The sequence below is a fragment of the Ciconia boyciana genome, chromosome 6 (assembly GCF_034638445.1).
Source record: "Ciconia boyciana chromosome 6, ASM3463844v1, whole genome shotgun sequence".
NCBI classification, from domain to species: domain Eukaryota; kingdom Metazoa; phylum Chordata; class Aves; order Ciconiiformes; family Ciconiidae; genus Ciconia; species Ciconia boyciana.
In genome coordinates, this window is record NC_132939.1 from 28,094,162 (window position 1) to 28,112,329 (window position 18,168).

The 18,168-nt window shown below is 58.0% G+C and overlaps 1 protein-coding gene across 3 annotated transcripts; it reads left to right on the forward strand.

Annotated features, from left to right (window-relative positions):
- Window positions 1-828: 828 nt before the first annotated feature.
- CHRM4 (cholinergic receptor muscarinic 4) lies at window positions 829-17,370 on the forward strand. Of its 3 annotated transcripts, none has more exons than XM_072865117.1 (3): window positions 829-959; window positions 14,457-14,498; window positions 15,046-17,370. In XM_072865117.1, the coding sequence occupies exons 1-3, from the start codon at window positions 905-907 to the stop codon at window positions 16,521-16,523; spliced, it is 1,575 nt and encodes a 524-aa protein (XP_072721218.1). In that variant the 5' UTR covers window positions 829-904; the 3' UTR covers window positions 16,524-17,370. The 3 variants fall into 3 exon arrangements, with proteins under 3 accessions (XP_072721218.1, XP_072721219.1, XP_072721220.1); XM_072865119.1 differs by lacking the exon at window positions 829-959 and adding an exon at window positions 1,733-1,790; XM_072865118.1 differs by lacking the exon at window positions 14,457-14,498.
- The last annotated feature ends 798 nt before the right edge of the window (window positions 17,371-18,168 follow it).

An 18,168-nucleotide genomic window follows, 5' to 3' on the forward strand; every position in this document is an offset into this window, starting at 1 on the left:
GAGAAGGGGAAAGGTGTAGAGGGAAGGGAAGACAGATTTTTTTTTTTTTCCGTTTGCTTCTTCTTGCTTTACACTTTCTCATAACTACGAGGAAAGGAGAAAGCAGAACCTGCGGGGCAGTCAACTGACTGTGAAACTGCCTGTCGACCTTTCTGTTCCTGGGGGAAAACCCCAGTACTGAGTATGAGCGGCAGCCCGGCAGAGAGTCCGTCATGCGTTTCAAGTTTGCAGATGTGCGCGCCAGGACCGCACTTCAGCGGTCTTTTGGGGGCCGGGGAGCGCGTCGAGGGCTCCCTTTGCCCGCGCTGTGCCGGACCCCCGCCGCCCCTCCCGCCGCCCCGCTCTCTCCCGCCTTGAGGCCCCGGTGCTCCCGGCGCTGCCGGCTGCAGCGAGCGGAGCGGGGTTACCCCCGCCGGTCTCCGGGCGAGGCTGGCGGGTGCGGGGGGCAGCAGGGGCTCCCGGCCGCGCCCGCCCGCCGCGCTCCGGCCGCGCCCGGGCGGGACCCGGCGGCGGGGAGCGGGCGGGGAGCGCTGTCCGCGGTGCTGCAGGGAGCGCTCCCGCCGGCCCCCAGCCCCCCGCGCACCACCTGGCCGGCGGGGGCGGGGAGCCACATCTGGGATGGGGGAACAGCGGCGTGGGGATTGGCCGCGGCTCCCTGACGTCGCGGTGCCCCCCCGCCCCGGTGCGTCTTTGCGGCACATCTGGGGGCGGCACATCTGGGAGCGGGGGAGGGAGGGGGCGGGGGAGGGGGGAGGACCGGGCCGGGCCGGCAGCGCCGGGCCCTCCCCTCCCCCCGCCCCTCCCCGCCCCTCCGCCGCGCACGGCGCCGCCGGGAGCCGGGAGCCGGCCGGGGCCATGCGTGCCGGAGCCCCCGACGGCGCGGCGGCGTGCTCGGCGCTGCACCATGGCCGCTGAGAACCGCTCGGCGGCGGGCGGCGGCGGGCCCTGGGGGCTGCCCGGTGAGTCGCTGCTCGGGGGCTCCGGGTGCACGGGGCGGGGGGCAGGGCATCCCCGCGGGCCCCCCCGGAGAGTCCCTGCGGGGGGAGGCAGCATGGCTTGAAGGCGCATGGGGGGACGGGGGGGCACGGACGCGCAGCCCCGGGGGATGGAGCACCCGGTCGCCCCAGGAATGGGTGGTGTCTCTCTGCCAACTTTCCCGCACTCCTGCGTCCCTCCGGGAACCGCGGGGGTGCCCCGCGGGTCGGGACCCCGCGTTGGTTCATCGCCCCTGGGTGTGTGGAGTCGTGCAGGGCTGCAGCCCTGCCAGGGCAGCCCCCTTCCCTGCTCCCGTCCAAACCAACACCGCTCCCCGGGATCCGTGGTCCAAGGCACCTCGGGACCCTCTGATCGCCTAGGAACTGGCCCTGTCCGCACCCTGCCACGGGCGTATGAGCAGCCTGTGCCTCCGGGGGCAGGCACCCCCACAGCGGGGACCCCAGGGCGGGGGTTATTTCACAGAAGAATTTCATTTGCTCCCCTGGTACCTCCTCTTGAAAGGAGATTTGTTTTCCGGGCAGGAAACTACCCGCATGCTTTCTTTGCTTCCCTCTATATTCCAACAAGAGCAGCAGGGACAAGATCCCATATCTTTTGGATACTTTGTCCCCACGCTGGACAAAACCCCCCTGGCCCTTGTGGCAGCCTCGCAGGACGTGACTAGGCAGAAGTCCCACCACCTCCCCGCAGAGCCCTTTGCCAGGTTGGACATCGCAAGGGGGACAGATCTTGCCGCCTCTCTCCCAAGGTGTGGATCTCATCTGCCCTTCAGCCCTGCTGCGCCCTCCCCGCTGGTAAGGGCAGAGCTGCCCTGTGCTCTCTGATGGCCCATCATGGGCAGCCCCACCCTTCTTTTCTCCCAAAATAATGACATTGGCTACAAATCAGGGAACAGTTCTTGTCATTTTTTTAAGGAAAGCAATGCTGGCTTCTTTTCTGTCCTGCTTTCAACCCCTTTGACTGTGCTGTGGCCGTGTTTTCTAGCTGGTCTTTGCAAAGCCCAAGGCTAGAGAGATACTTCCCAACCTGAGGAGCAGCTAGCGTTCCTCTGTGCTCTGCTGGCAGCTGGCAAAGCTGGTGGGCTCTGCTTGGGCGTTTGGAGGCTCCCTGCTTTGTCGCGGGTGCCTTGAGTGACCTCCGAGGGTGGCTCGGCTTCTCCTGCCACTACTTGCAGGATGAGCAGAGGGGCTGGGAGGGCTGGTACTCACCCAGGGGGGTGGCTCGTTGATGCTGGCACTGTCTATCAAAATACTCAGATGCCAGGGTCCTAGAGCCCAGGCTTTCGGTGAAACATCACCAGTGACAACGCTCACATTGAAATCACAGGTGACAGCAAGATGCTTTTCACTGTCACTACTGCTGGGCATCACCTCCTGCTTCCTAATGCCTTGACTTCTGTGATCTGAGCACCTGCTGCTGCTCTCCAGCCTGGACTAGGCCCCCATGAGGCATCCCAACAAAGAGCAGGGCATCTGAGGGGGCGATTTCACCTGTACAGAGTTCCTAAGAAATAGCCACCCATCCCCGTTCACCCTTCAGCCAGGCTGGTGGCCAGCGGGCAAAGCCCCTGGGTGGGGAAGGCGGAGATGGGAGCAGGTATCTGGGAGAGGGTGGTGTCCCTGTGGGCGGCAGCCCGCAGTTCCTGCAGAAGCCAAGCCAATGCTCCCTTGCTCAGAGCCGGCAGCAAGTCCCCAGGTCTGCCGGACAGAGCAGCAGCGGCCCCAGGAGTGACCGGGTGAGTGGGCAGTGGGAAGCTGGCAGGAGAAGGAGGAGGGCTACCGGTAAAAGCAGTTTGTTTATTCACACAAGGGGCATACCCATCTCGGCGGGTCAGTCTGTTTTCTTTCACAGAAGAGAAATGAACTGAAATGATTAATTAATGCTGTGATCCAATTACTCTGAGTTTGCAGAAGGAGCATGGTTTTTCTCTTTAAACTGTCCCCACGAGGATCCTATTGATATCAGGTTTTGTCATGGTTGGGGTTTTGTTGTTTTTGGTTTTGTTTTTGTTTTTTTAAATTAAAATGACAAACATTTCCCCATGAAAAAAAAACCAAAACCACAGAATAAAAATAGTGAGACCAGGATAAGTGGCTGGTGCAGAGCAGTCCCTAGCACACCTTCGCTGCGGAGCCCTTCTCTGCCTGCCCTGCTGAGCCCTGGCCAGCAGCACCCACAGAGGTGAAGAGGGCTGGTGAGCGCCCAGCTGAGGTGGCAGATGCAGCTCTGCAAAGACAGCAGGGAGAGCAATAGTGAGAGGAGAGGGAAATGGAGGCTGTTTGCAAGGGGCTGCTGCTTTCTGCACAAACGCAGCTCCTCTTTCTGCATGCACATACACGCAGCAAGAGTTTCATGTGCGCAAGCTGACCCCTTCTCCTTGGCATAGCATGCCAAATCAGGGCTTTGACGGGCATCTTCTGGAGAAGCAGGTGTTGTCCTTGAGCCAGTCTCTGCTCAGTCTGACATGGGGCTATGCCCTTGTTGCTCTCCAATAATCCAAGAGAGGAGGTTTGCTTTGCATTTCAGCATCCATTCTGGGCTGGCTTTAAAACTCCATATTTAAAGGACATGTGTTTCAGGAAGGTGCGAGGGTGTGGGACCTGGCGCAGCCAAGAAGTGGAAGTTTGGACCAGATCATTCCCATCTACTTCCCCTCCTCTCTTCATCACTCTCCCAGCACCCCCCGCTGACTGCTCCTTGGCCCACCTTAGCACCAGCGCCCACCACGACTATGCCAGGACGTGGGGTGGGGTGGCTCAGCACGCGGGCCATGTTGAAGCCTCTTCAAGCTGGCATTTGCAGCCATGCCAAAGCCATCCCTCTTCTGAGGGATTTGGGCAACCAGTTGGAAAACAGCCACCAGTTTCTAGGAAGACTCACGTGCTTTTCTGCCCAGGGCCCCGGCAGGCCAGGGCAGTGAGGGTCTTAATGGGTGGCTGTCATCTAACTCACAGCCAAGTGGAGGAGTGTGCCAGCCCTGACTGTCCCCTCGGGAGAGCACTGCCCACCACGACATCCCTTTAACCCTAGGCACGGGAAAGGCTCACTGCATCCAGACCCTTGAAAGTACTGAGGTCGGCCCTTCTGCTATATTCAGACAAATTAATTTGCTGAAGCGTCAAGGGGGAGTTACGCATTTCCTGGCCAAATGAATCTGGGGCGAGTGTTCCCTCAGCAGGCTTGCCTGCTACATCAGTATTTTGCTGGTGCAGGAGCATAGGGCAGAGTGTCTCACCTACAGGTCCCTGCCTTGATGTTTAGCAGCAGTGTTTTAGCAGCAGACACGCAACCAGCCCTCGTCCCCCCTGGCAGACACCCGGGTGTCCCCACCCTGTGTGCATGTTGGCATCCATCCCACCTTCCCTGCGGATGGATGCACCGGTCCTGCTGGGCTTTGACTCTGGGCCAGGATGCTGTCATTTGACCTGGCTTCAGACCTTGAATCCCCTGCAACAGCAAGCATGGCAAGCGAGGCTCTGCTGGAGATGTTCCCCATCCCGACCCCTTGCATGCCAGGCACAGCTGCTCACACCGTCGCCCTGGGGCTGCTCCCAGGACCCTCCAGAGATGCCTTCAGCCTGGAGGCTGCACTGCATGGAGGAGGAAGTCAAACAAAGACTCAGTTTGTACCTTGTAAGATGTAAGTTTGCTGAGAAAATTAACTTCACTAAGCCTGTCCAAGCTTCCAAATGCAGCGGCTGCAGGCAGAGCCTTGTGCCTCTGACAATCTCTGAAACCGTTGCTGGAGGTCCTGCAAATCAGAGCCGTGGGAGTGACACTGACCCTCCTGTCTTACTGTGACCCTGTCCCCATCACCCCTAGCATCCCGTGCCCCACTGAGCGCACGAGGCAGCGGCAAAGATGCCCAAATGCCCCATCCCCTCCCTGTCCCCCCCTGCCCCAGCATTAGGCAGGCTGAGACGTGCTGGTGCAGAGGACCCACACCACCCCAGGCGCTGTTTCCATGACTCAGAGAGGGCTGGAGAGGGACACAGGGAACCACAGGGCTGTTTGCTTGTCTTCAAGAGCCTCGCAGAGGAGTTTCATCCTAGGTCAGCTGGCACAGGAAGAGCAGCAGCTGGGAAGTTTGTCCTTTAAAGGCAGGACTCAATGTAAACCATGGAGCTCTTCGGATGCAGCGGACTCGGACAGAGCTATCAATGTGGTACCGAGCTATTGAGGCTAGCTGTGCTCCTCTAGCCAAGAGTCAGGCAGAGAAGCAGCCCCTCTGCTACCACAACTGCTGTTAAATCTAATGTATTTTATGGCACCTTGCAGCTTGCAAGCAGCTGTCATAGCAGCAGCATGCCTTGCCACTGCTGAAACTGGACAGGAGGCAGCGGGCGACGGCACCCAGTGCCTCAGCTGGAGATGTCTGGAGGACAGGGCTGAAGTGTCATCCGCAGGTTTAAGGCTCGCAGCAGAGTTGGTTTGTGTTGGCCAGTTAACGCGTTAATGTCTTTAGGCTCTTTAAGCAGAATTAGATTGATTCTTCTGTGGGAAACTCAAAGCTCCAGTTGTGCAACACCGAGGTCTGAAAACATCACTCTGCAAACATGATGTCCCGGGTCCTGGCGTCCACTCCAGGTCACGGGGCGGCTCTCCAGAGGCACGCATGGCGCCTTGCCTCAGTGATCCCTCGCTCACAAACCCTCCCGATGTTGATGTTAGCTGGGCCCCCCCACAGGCAGTGCGGCAGGCTGGCTCTGCTGTGGAAGGACAGGCGTCCTTGTGGGATCTTTGCATGACTGAGATGGGAAGGAGCGTATCCTGCATCTTGCTGTCTCTAGTGCCTTCGGGGTAGTTTGGATCCCGGCTCCACTGGCATTTACATCATATGCAGTCCCAGTTAAAGCCAAAAAAAGTGTGCGTGTGTGCAGAGAGGAGTGGCAAGCAGTGAAACACTACTGTCATCAGCCTTTGCCTGACAACGGGCGTGAGTTGTCTGGGCCTGGGTCTGCCTTTCTGCAGCACTTAGCATCTAGCACAGTTGCAGAGCTCGGGTCACCCACCACGGCCCATAAGTCACACCCGACTGATGAAACTTTCTGCCACCATGTGCAGCCGCAGGCAATGAGGTGGTTAGAGCCCCTGCCCAGTGCTGCAGGGTGCTGCCTGTGGCGTTAGTGTAGGGCCATGACAGGCTGGGGACCACCATCATGCAGTGAGAGGCGACTCCTAGGCAGAGCTGGGCTGCCCGAGTGGGAGAGCTGCAGCCCACAAAGGTTTCCAGCCCCAGCACGGCTCCTGCTCTGCCAAGTGGGAGCCTCCAGGGAAAGCAACAGGGAGACATTTGCAGGTAGTGTCTCTGCATGAGGTCTCTGGCTCTTGTAAGAGTTTCTTAGGGCTCTTTTGTGGGGGAGATGTGTAATCCCACCCTGGCAGCCTGAAGCTATTCCCACCTCCTTGTTCTCCATCCCTCCCCTCCTCTGTTGTCGCCACGGATGGGAGTTTCCTACCTGCTCTCTTCCCCTGGCCCCCACGCTTCCCGTGCTGTCTGCCCATGCCCTGGGCTCCCCTGCCCGCCTTCTGCTCTCGCTCCTGTCCTTCACTCTGTCCCCTTGCTCAGGTGTCACCTCCAACACCAAACCCTCTGGCAGGTCTCGTGGTCAAGTATAGAGGTCTAACGTTTTCAGTTTCCTTTTCCATTAGCACCCCAAAGATTCCCCTCTGCTGTCTGTCCCCAGGACTAGGGCTCTCCTCTGTTACATCCACATCCACCCAGCAGGGCCCTTGCTCTTGCCCGATTTTCTGCCCTTGGCTCAGGGCATCAGCTCTCTTTTCTCTTACTCATTGCTTAGCTGGCTTATTTGTCCTTTCAAAGCCCCGCAGAGCCTCACCCTGCTCCATGGGGCAAGGCACTCTTGCCCACTCTTTAAAATCTCAGATGAGCACCTTGGTGCTTTCCCTCTGCAGCCCTCGGCTCTGGGATGAGTTGCTTACAGAGAAATACGGCCCCCCCACCCTCCTAACAGCTCTGCTCTGCCTGGGGCAAACACTGCATTCCTGATGCACAGAGCCCACCAGCGTCTGTCCATCCCCCTGCCTGCCCTGGGCTCCTCCACCTGTAGCCACCCAGTGCTCCTGGAGCCTTTTCCCTCTGTGCGGAGCTCAGGAGAAAGGCATCTGATCAAAATCCTTTAGCACAATTGGGAAGGGAAGGGCTGCCCAGGGCTGCCAAGTCCTCCCCAGTAGAAGGTGGAGAAGGAGAGAGGGTCTTTCCTGGCTGGTGTGACTCAAGGGCACAAGAGCCCTCCACAAGAGCCCAGCACCCAGCAGGCGATCGCACCTCCCTCCTGGAGAGCCCCTTACCTCCCTGATGAGATGCAATCTCATGGAAGCAGCTGCTGCTCCCAGCTCACACTTGGTGCTTTGCCTGAGCTGTGTCCCCACCCCATGGCCCATGGGGACCCTGGGGAGCAAGGGGGGGCGGACGCAGGGTGCTGCGGCTTTCCGCATGGGGGTCAGCTCCCCCCTTGTCCAGTGCCAGCCCTGGCTCCTGGGGAGGGCTGGGGCAGGCTGGCACCCTGGGTGGGTGGCCAGCATGGGCAACTGTGTGGGGCAGCGGCAGGGCAACAGGCTCCCCCCTTGCCATCCCCAGGCAAGGCCTGTCCTTGTCCCTGGGGCAGGGAGAGCTGCTCTTCTAAGCAACCAGGTCTGGGTCTTGCAACTCCCTGCCCTCTTCCCCCTGGTCCCTCCTCCAGCGCCGTCTTTCCTGCAGGCATCCGATCCTGGCCACTAACCTCTCCCTGGGGAGAGCCAGCTAATTCAGGCAGCCACTTGTTGCTGTAATCTGCCATCACCCTCCTTCCCCTCTCTGCTGGCTGAGCCCAAAGCCCTTCCCAGCAGTGGGACCTGCAGCTACAGCAGGGTTATTTCTGTTGTGCTGCCTTGAAACAGCTGGGTCTTATTAAAGCTTCAGCCCAGGGATATAAAAGAACGTGAGCATCTCTCTGAGGCAGAGAGCATTAATGCAGTAGATGGGAGGGGAGAAGTGTGGCTCTAGCCCAGGCTCAGCTGCAAGCCAAGCACCTTCCGTGCTCGCTGGCATGGGCTGAGCTCTGCTGCCAGCACAGAGTTGCAGCCCTGGGGAGGCCAAGGCAGAGGGCATAGGAGGGAGGGGATGGTGGCCCCCCAGGCCCCACTGTGGGGTGCCCCCGTGGTGAGCCTTCTCCCCCTGTGATGTTACCCACCGGAGCTGCTGCAGGCATGGGAGCTGCTGGGGAGCTGCCAGTGCCCGGGAGCCACGGCTGGGCACAGCAGGGTAAGGCTGGGGCTGGCTTGCATGGTGTTTGCTGGGTGCACTTGCTATTAGCTTTCCACTGGTAGGTTATTTATTGGGCCTAATACTTGGGTGACAGATGGTTAATTAATTGTCAGAGTGACCAGTGTGCTGGAAGGTTATTTATAGGAGAGACTTTTAACCACTTAAACCTACTTTCTTGCCAATTTGCTTCTTGCCTGGTTAATGCTGGGGGTAGATGGTGTGGGGCCCCTACAAGCTGTGTGTGATAGAGGGCACGTTAGGAATACAGGCAAGCACTGGGGGGGCAGCTCGGACAGGGGTGCAGCCATGCCAGCTGTAGGATGCTGATGAGTGTGCTGGGCTGGGTGCCACTTAGGTGGGTGGCTCGCAAGCGATGGCTCTGACCTGCAAGCACCTCTCACAGCTGGATGCATGCCACCTTGGATGGGGTGCCTCAGTTTTGCTTTGAAACCTGGCAACAACCACCTTGTTACAAGCAGCAGCGAAGGCAGGGAGGCTCCTGGCTTGCTCGGAGCGGGTGGTCAGGTTAGGTGACTGCAACGCTCCCTTCTGGCCCTGGGAACAGAAAATTTTCAAAACCTGATGCACAGACACGTGCTGAGCGCAGGAGGGGTTCTCCAGCCCCCTTGCCTCCCCCCAAAAGCTGGCAGCTCCTGCGCTGCTGAGCTCACTGCTTCTCTGGTGGCTCCAGGAAAAGCCGTCAGAGACTCCCAGCTTGTGGGGACGGAGGAATTTGCTTTGCCTCATCAGAACCAGTTGAACAGCAGAGGAAGAAAGAGGATTACATTATTCAGTGGAAAAATAAAATGCCCAGATCTACCCCATCCATTACTGGCAAGGAGCAATTCCTCTGGCGCGATGGCTCAGATCTCCTCTGGAGCAGGGTAAGGGCTTCAGGGGCCCATCGACCCTCGCCGTGCCGGAGGGGTGCTAGCACAGCCGCCAGCTGGAGCTGGAAGGGCAGAGGGAGCCCTGCCATCTTAACGCAGCAAATCCCGCTGGCCCCTCGTCTCCTTTTTGTTTTCCTGGTTGGTTTATTGCCTTCATCGCTGCCAATGCAGAGGCACAGGAGCAGCCAGACACCAGCCCAGCAGAGCCCTCCCCAGTGGGGCAAACCCAGGCTAATCCCCCTGCCAGGCACAGGGCCCCCCTTTATCCTCTCCCTGTATATTGTATTTCTAAGGTGCCTGATCCTGGTATCTAGGAGCTCTATGTTCACACTCTTTGAGGGCTGTGAATCTGTCAACCAGAACAATCCCTCACTAGCTGTAAACTGGTGCCATGACTCAGGAACTAATTAATGGCTATTAGATAACACAATTAGCACCATAAACTGTCACCCCTCAGTGGAGTGTTGTCCCATCCCTTTGTGTCACAGATGTGCACGAGCCATAAACACAAGTATCCCTTTAGCATCTTCTATCCCTCCCCTCTTTTTCCTCCCTCCCTCCCCTCCCAAGGCCAGTTGTGGCTGCGCTAAACTGCCCAGCCCCACATCACATCAGCGGTCTGACATGAGGGAACTAATCCCATTGAGATTTTCGCCCTCTCAGTGCTTTTAGGAAGGCCAGGACAAGCAGGGGGCCAGCAGCAGGGCTAGGAAGGCTGGCCTGGCTCTCTTCCAACGGCAACACGGGAGCTCATGTGCCCTGGCCCCAGCTTTCTGCACCCAGCCGGAGCAGGGGGTGATATGTGCCTTCCCCTGGGATGTCCCTGCGGTGGAGGGGCCAGCTTCCCTTCCTCCTGGAGTCAGGCAGCGCCCGGAGCCCAGCACGGTGTACCCAGCCAGGAGCTGGTAGCCACGGCCACTGCTGGGTGGCCGTCCCAGCTGGGGCAGGAGTCCCCTGGGCTTGGGGTCTGTTCAGCTTTGCTGTTCCTCCAAAGGGCGGATTGCACCCATGCAGAGCAAAAGCCCATGTCTTCTGGGAGCAGCTCACACTCGGAAGCCTCTGGGAAAGTAATGGTTTCTCTAGTTCCTCTTCTTTCCCTACAAATGTCTTCTTCCCCTGACTGGCGTGTGAGCGTGGGGCTTGGTTTCTGGTGGCAATGCTTGCTGAGTGTGCTGGGTACACGCACAGCCCTGCTCATTCCCAGAGACCTCACTTCAAGCTGCACGTCGGCCAGCCATGACTCTGCCCACACCTGCCCCGGTCCTGAGGATGGGGCTGGGACAGAGGCAGTGACAGAGCAGGGAGGGGGGCAGCAGCGTGAGGGACAAGGGCCATGGGGGGCACAGGGAGGCTGTGCAGTACAGGGAGCAGAGGCAGGGGACACTGGGACAGCAGGGCTGCTTGCTCCAGGAGCTCATCCCACAGCTCGAGGTGCCACCATCACATGGGCATGCGTAAATACCAGCCTCTCGTGCTGCCTTCACCGCACCGGTGGGTAGGGCAGCTGGCTCCTGCTATGCAGGGGGCAACGGGGAGGGCAGGAGTGAGCAAGACCCTCTGTCCCAGATGGGTTCAGTGCTTGGTTGCTAACCGCACCTGATGGAGTGCCTGCCTCTATCTGGTGCAGACTTCTTGGGTACGGGATGACCATCAGCCATCCATGACAGGGCTTTCTCCTTTCCTACCTGGCGATGAGCTGCAAGGCACTTTGCAGGGGCTGACAGGCTGGGAAGCCTTGCCGGAATGGCACATGAGATGTGCGGCAAGGAAATAGCAGGAGTTTTCTGCTGCGCCCTTGGATGTCACCCTGCGACCGAGGAGGGGTGGGCAGGACTGGCTTTGCTCTCTTGCTCTGGAGCTGTCTCCTCACCCAGCAGTGGTGGCACCCACGATCTCAGCCAGCGATGGGGACCCTGCTGTGCCAAGCGCTGCCCAAAATAGGTGGACCCCACCCAAATTACAGCCTTCTCTGCTTGGATCTGCGGCTGCCTGTGCCTCGTGTCTTCATCCATAACATGAAAGATGTTGGGTGGGAAGGGAAAGGCATTTCCCTGCTTTGAGGACATGCTTGCTGACTGCTGCAGGGGCCACAGAAACCCTTAGACCAAAAGATGCTATCGGTGAGGAGCTGGAGGCTCCTAATGGCTTCGATGGAGAGGAGAAAAACAGCCATAAATCACTGCCAGAAGTCCTAGGGAGGGAGGAGGCCGGTGATGGCGTTTGCTGTAGCTGGCTGGCAAGAGCAGGTCTGGGAGAGCACCCGCCGAGTGCCACAGACAAGGGACGGCATGTGCAGGGAGAAAAGCCAGCTGGTGTCGCAGGTATGGACCTCAGCCCTAGGAGCCCTTCTGAAGTGGCCTCTGGGCTTTGCCAAGGCTGCGTCTCCTCCCTGGCTGCAGTGCCGGCATGGAGGCGGGGGGCAGAGGTGGATGGAAACAGGGAGGGCTATGTGGGATGGGGGGTGTGAGGGGAGGGAGAGGAGAAAGGTGGTCTTGGAGGTGCAGGAGGTGAGAGATGGGCACTGGGAGGCATGGGGGAGGCATTTAGCGGGGCATGGAGAGGCCCCTTGGTGTCTGGGGGCTTCACAGCATCGGCGGCAGTGATGCAGCTGGTGTGAGAGTGGAGATGGAGTCGCACCGGTGAGTCTGTCGCAGCACCGCAGCTCTCCTGTGTGCTCCCTCCGTCCTCGGGCACATCCTGGGGGTGCCGGCAGAGCCGGGGCTGCCTGAGGGTGCCCTCCATCCCCGTGGGCGGCGGGGGAAACCAGCCTCAACGGGCTGGAGCTGCTGCCGCTGCTGAAGGGGAGTCCCCCAGGACAGAGCAAGGCAAGTTTATCCCAAGGGGGCCTGGCAAAGCAGCCCGAAGGCAAATGGCAGGATCTATTCCCAGTGCCCGTGCGGGCACGATGCATGGCTTGGTCAGCTGCTCCGAGGCCTGGCAAATTCATAGCATCCTTGGCCTGCTCCCAGCTCTGGACTGAGCTGCCTGCCCTGCTCAGGGAGGCAAAGGCAGCACCGGGCTGTCCCGGCGAGCTCAGAGAAGGTGTCTACGGCAGAAGAGAGAGACAGTGGGATGGAGAGAAGAGAAGATGGGGAAAGAAAAGATGCCTGACAGACCGGGGCATGGCAGAAAATAGTCAGGGTGTTTGAGGCAAGGATGAGTGGTGTACGTATCTTCTGGCTTGTACATGTTGTATGTCTGTGTTGTACGTATCTTCACACCCTTAACCATTTTCAGTCTCCCTCCTACCCTCAAATGGGAGACTGCTTTATTTTTGCCCTTCAGGGAAGGCTCATTTTCGAAACACCCGTTTAAGTCCTTTACCCTGCAGGTGCCTCTGTCTCAGCACACCAGTTTCCAGCATGACCTCTGGGTGGCATCCAAAGACACGCCAGTGGGGCTGCGCCGGTCTTTTCCTCCTTCATTTCTCGTGACCTGTACAAACGGTTTTATGGACTGGGACGAGCTGGACTTTTCTTACTTTGGGCAACTGAGAACACAAGCCTCTGTCAAGGCTGATAATTAATTACATGCCCTTAGAAGAGGATGCCAGTTCACAAACTAAAGTGAAAAACTGAAACCCTCATTTAGCAGAGACGAAGGAAAGGTTTCTTTTCAAGATTTTTCAAATTCTTCCTGGAAGAGCTGGGGTAGATGTCTGGTTGATTGCTAGCTTGTCTGATTGGTTTGATTAGCTGTTACAAGAATGACAGCTAAATCTCCCCGTCTCATCAAAGTGAAGAATTTAAAACTCATTTCAATTGTACTGAAACCAACGCCCAAACTGCCACGATTATATATCTCTAAGTAATTTTATACACCTATCACCTCTTCTTGCATCCCTGGCTGGGTGCCCAGGAGGGATGGCAGCAGAAACCGCTTTTCTTCTCCCTTGATGCATCCCTTGCACTTAGAGCTCAGTGCAAACTGGGCAGTGCTGCCGGGCTTCCTCGCCCCGTCAGTATTTAGCATTTAGTATCTACCGAAGGGCGTTGCTTTCTTTTCAAAGCACTTTGTCTTCGTGAGCCACATGTAACAGGCTCAGAGGATAATAGTACAGAGGTATTTCTCTGGCCCTCACCCACTTCTTTCCCCTGCGCATGTAAGACAACCCCAGCCGCTATCGCAGCAGTAGCCTTGCTAATGCAGAAGCTGCCCTAATGGCTACGTTGGTACCTCAGCTTTAGCGTTTCAGCAGCCATGCTTCCATTTTCTCACACCCACATCTCTTTAAAAAGCGGTTATATTAAAACCTTGGCTGTTTGCTGATGGTAGAAATCTCCTACCCTCACCACAAACGAAAGGCAAGGGCATTTTCTTTTAAAAGACTAAAATATTAATTGATACCAAAGCCTGCCAAACCCTGTTTTGGAAAGGAGCACGTTAATGGTGTGTTTATACATTTAGCAACATCAGCTTCAGGAGTCCCAGGCGTTTGGAGCCAGCGCCGTTACCCAAGGCAGCTTGCAGAGACACGCCGTGCCGAGCACTCCTGCTGCGCGCGCCGGCGTGCACACCCATCTGCTGTGCTGGCCCCCACTGGGCTACCGGCAGCAGTGCCCATGGGGCTGGATGGGCAGCCCGGCAGGACCCCCAGCAGGGCGCAGGATGGAGCTGCTGGAGAGGATGCCCTTGGTGGGCTGGTGGGGTGGGGATGCCCCCAGCACCTAGGGTGATGGCCCAGCAGGTTTTGGGGGCCTGGGTGGTGTGGGAGAGGCAGGTTGGATGGGAAGCTCCTCTGTCCAGCCCACCTCACCCAGCGCCTTTGCTTCTCCTTCCCCTTCCAGGAAACTCCCCTTCATCCCAACACATCAGTTTTGGTCTGTTGATTTTTAATTTTTTTATTTTAAGGTCCATTCTCCTCTTACCTCAGGGGTTAACCATGGGCGTCTCGGTTTGGATGAAGGCAGTCTTTCTGTCCATAATTCTTGCTTTCATAAATAATTCCATGTAGCAGGCTGAGATGGCTGGGTTCACCCCGTATGTCTCCATGGCTGGTGTGGCTGCAGCTGCAGTGGGAATGGGGGAAGGGGCTGGCATTTCCTGGCATCGCTGGCTGATGGCACATGTGTGTCCCCTTCCCTCTCCTGTGCCTGTCAGGGCTGGGCTGTGAACCAGGCCAAGCCAAATTACCTGGTTTAAGCCTTGTTTGGGCTTTCAGCATCTGCCTCCGAGCAGTGTCACTCCTTTGTCAAGGCCACCTCTGTTGGAAAGGTTGGTGTCCCCCAGTAAGACACTGTGGGCCTTGCACAAACTCCTTGAGGCTGAACCTGTAGTCTAACTTGCTGTTTTCCCTGTCACAGATTTCATCTTCCAGAAGGAGCTGTTTGCTGCCAGAGACACAGGTGAGCTGAGCAGACCATGGCACAGGCTTTGTGGGGTAGCCCCCTCTTGGGGAGGCCAGCGGCACATGCCTGGGGCATACCGTAAACCTGCTCTCATCCCTGGGGCAGGGCACCGGCTCCGTGCCATTCTGTCCTTGCAGCGAGTGCTGTGCATCACTGCTCGGCTCCGCAGCCCCCTTCCTCCTGCACCCCCTCAGCCTCTCTGCATGCCTCCCCGGTGCGCACCAGGGCTGTGCTCCTGCTGGGAGGTAGTTCCTGGCCCTGCAGAGCAGGGGCCATCGCACCCTGGCCAAAGGGCTGTCCCCAGCCCTCTCCCTGCAGCCCTGTGTGTCTCCTCCATTGCTAAATGGGGACATAAAACGTGCCTTCAAAGAGCTCCTGGGGGAAGGTGGCAATGGCAGAGAGAAACCCAGTAACACCGGGAGATTTTTGAGCACTGGCCAAGAGCAGTGCTGGCCTGGGAAACTGAGGCGGCAGCAAATGCTGCCAGCGTAGCATGGGCCAGCAGGTATGATATTCTCCCTTTCTGTCCCCGCTCCCCTTGCAGACCCCATGCACAACCTCTCTGCTCAGCCCTGGCAGGCGAAGATGGCCAACCTGACCTATGACAACTTCACCCTGGGCAACCGCTCTGAGGTGGCCATCCAGCCTCCCACCAACTACAAGACAGTGGAGCTGGTTTTCATTGCCACGGTCACCGGCTCGCTCAGCCTCGTCACTGTGGTGGGGAACATCCTGGTGATGCTGTCCATCAAGGTGAACCGCCAGCTCCAGACTGTCAACAATTATTTCCTCTTCAGCCTGGCCTGCGCAGACCTCATCATCGGGGTCTTCTCCATGAACCTTTACACAGTCTACATCATCAAAGGCTACTGGCCACTGGGAGCCGTGGTGTGCGACCTGTGGCTGGCCCTGGACTATGTGGTGAGCAATGCCTCTGTCATGAACTTACTCATCATCAGCTTTGACCGGTACTTCTGTGTCACCAAGCCCCTGACGTACCCAGCCAGGAGGACCACCAAGATGGCAGGGCTAATGATAGCGGCTGCGTGGATATTGTCCTTCATTCTCTGGGCCCCTGCCATCTTGTTCTGGCAGTTCATTGTGGGCAAGAGGACAGTCCCTGAGAGGGAATGCTACATCCAGTTCCTCTCCAACCCGGCGGTGACCTTCGGCACGGCCATTGCTGCTTTCTACCTGCCCGTGGTCATCATGACGGTGCTGTACATCCACATCTCCCTGGCCAGCAGGAGCAGGGTGAGGAGGCACAAGCCTGAAAGCAGGAAAGAGAGGAAAGGCAAGTCCCTCAGCTTCTTCAAGGGCCCCCTGATCAAACAGAACAACAACAACTCCCCCAAGAGGGCTGTGGAGGTGAAGGAGGAGGTGAGGAATGGGAAAGTGGATGACCAGCCCTCAGCACAGACAGAGGCCACTGGCCATCAGGAGGAGAAGGAGACTTCCAATGAGTCCAGCACGGTCAGCATGACCCAGACCACAAAAGACAAGCCCACGGCAGAAATTGTGCCAGTGGGGCAAGGACAGAGCCCATCCCACCCCCGGGTGAACCCGTCTTCCAAGTGGTCCAAGATTAAAATTGTCACCAAGCAGACTGGGAGCGAATGTGTCACCGCCATAGAGATCGTCCCAGCTAAGGCAGGAGCCTCCGAGCACAACTCCCTGGCCAACAGCCGCCCGGCCAACGTTGCCAGGAAGTTTGCCAGCATCGCCAGGAGCCAAGTACGGAAGAAGCGCCAGATGGCAGCCCGAGAGAAGAAAGTCACCCGGACCATATTTGCTATCCTGCTAGCCTTCATACTCACATGGACTCCGTACAACGTGATGGTCCTCATTAACACCTTCTGTGAGACCTGCGTACCCGAAACAGTGTGGTCCATTGGCTACTGGCTCTGCTACGTCAACAGCACCATCAACCCAGCCTGCTACGCGCTCTGCAATGCCACTTTCAAGAAAACCTTCAAGCACCTTCTCATGTGCCAGTACAGGAACATTGGCACAGCCAGATAAACTGGCACTCAGGGACCACTTCAGCAACGTTACAGAAGCCCTTCCCTTTGCCTCCTTTGCTGGGGGGGTCCTCTGCTCCCCACTCACAACAGTGCAGACTGTGCAGTGATTGCAGATGATGCCCTTCATCCAATGCTGACAAAGGTCCAAGGCACCTCTGAGCTGCAGCTCCTTCCAGTCACCCTGGGCCTGGAGACTAGCTTGGGGAGCCAGTGGGAAAGCTGGAGGCAAGAGGAGGAGATGTGGTCACCAGGAGCCCTCCCCTGCCCTTGAGAGGTTGGCCAAATGGCATCAGTGTTTGTCCTAAGACTGGATGCCTCTTCTCCCCCTGGCTGACCATCTCCAGGGCATCAGAGCTTGTCTGCACGCAGACAGCCTAATGCTGGATGCTTTCAGTAGGCTTTTAAACCATTTATTACCCAAGAAATGAAAATAAACCGGGACCAAACATTTGACAGCCATTTTGGACGAGGCTGCCTTGGGCATGCTCATGGTACCTGCTGGCCCATCCAGGCCCCCTCCCAAGGCAGTCAAGATTGCACCCTGTAAGATGTGGCAAGCTCCTGCCTTTCCCTTGAGAGACACCATCGTACATCCTCACCCAGGGACCGGGGGGGCAGAATTTTTCCCTGGGCTTTGGCTCTGCTCTCCCCTTCTTGCCCTTTCTGCCCTCAGCCAGCAATTGGCTGGACAGACAGACAGACAAACCAAGCATCTCACTCGTGAGGAGCATGAAACCCAGTCGCCTCCTACAACGATGGAAACTAAAACTGCAAAGAAAAGCAGCAGTATGGTGGAGGACTTCTCTCCATGGCCCTGGGGAAACGTGGCCCCTGAGAAGTGGCCAGCAGCGACAGTGAAAATAACTGTCCTTGGGAGGGATGGGGGGAGCTGGGGGTCTCAGAGGGGGTCAGGAAGAGGGTCTGCAACGTGGACGAGGTGCCCTGTGTCTCATCTGGGCCATGAGTAGGTCTCCACTCTCCCCAGGGTGGGTGTGTGAGGCCTGATGCATGGCTCTGTGGGCGGGAGAGGACGACGGTGTCCCCCTGGTGCAGGGGGATGCCCCAGGGAAGCTGAAGGAGCTGGCTGCTGAGCTTTGTAAATGGACGTAACCCTGTCGTTGGTGTTGTGGCGGAGCCCTCAGCATGCGGGCTTCAGCCAGCATCTCCAGCCCCCCTCCGAGCCCACCTGTGTGCGCAGCCCAGACCACCCCGGGGCTGCTCAGCTTCTCCCAAAGCCAGGTCTCTGCAAGCCTTGGTGGGCACAGCCAAGAGACGGGACGGGGCCACGCTGGCGCCAGCAAACTCCACGTCCGTATGTCCTTCCCATCCCCATGCCAGGGCGATGCTGTGCAACCTGGAGAAAGGTTGCCCCGGCTCAGCTGGGAGCCCTCCACCACCACTGCCTTCAGGATAATTCACATAGCGGTGCCCAAAATGCCTGGCAGGCCTTTGGGGTTTTTTAAGCTGTTACAACCACGGCCCAACCCACCCCGAGACAAATAAAGACCTCGGACCAGAAACCAACGGCTGTGGTGTGAGGAGTGAATGAGTCGTCACCAGATCGCTCCTGCCCAGCTTCCCAGTGTCACCCACCAGTGACATTTCCTGCAGCACGCAGGTGGCAGCCCCATCCCTCCTCCTGA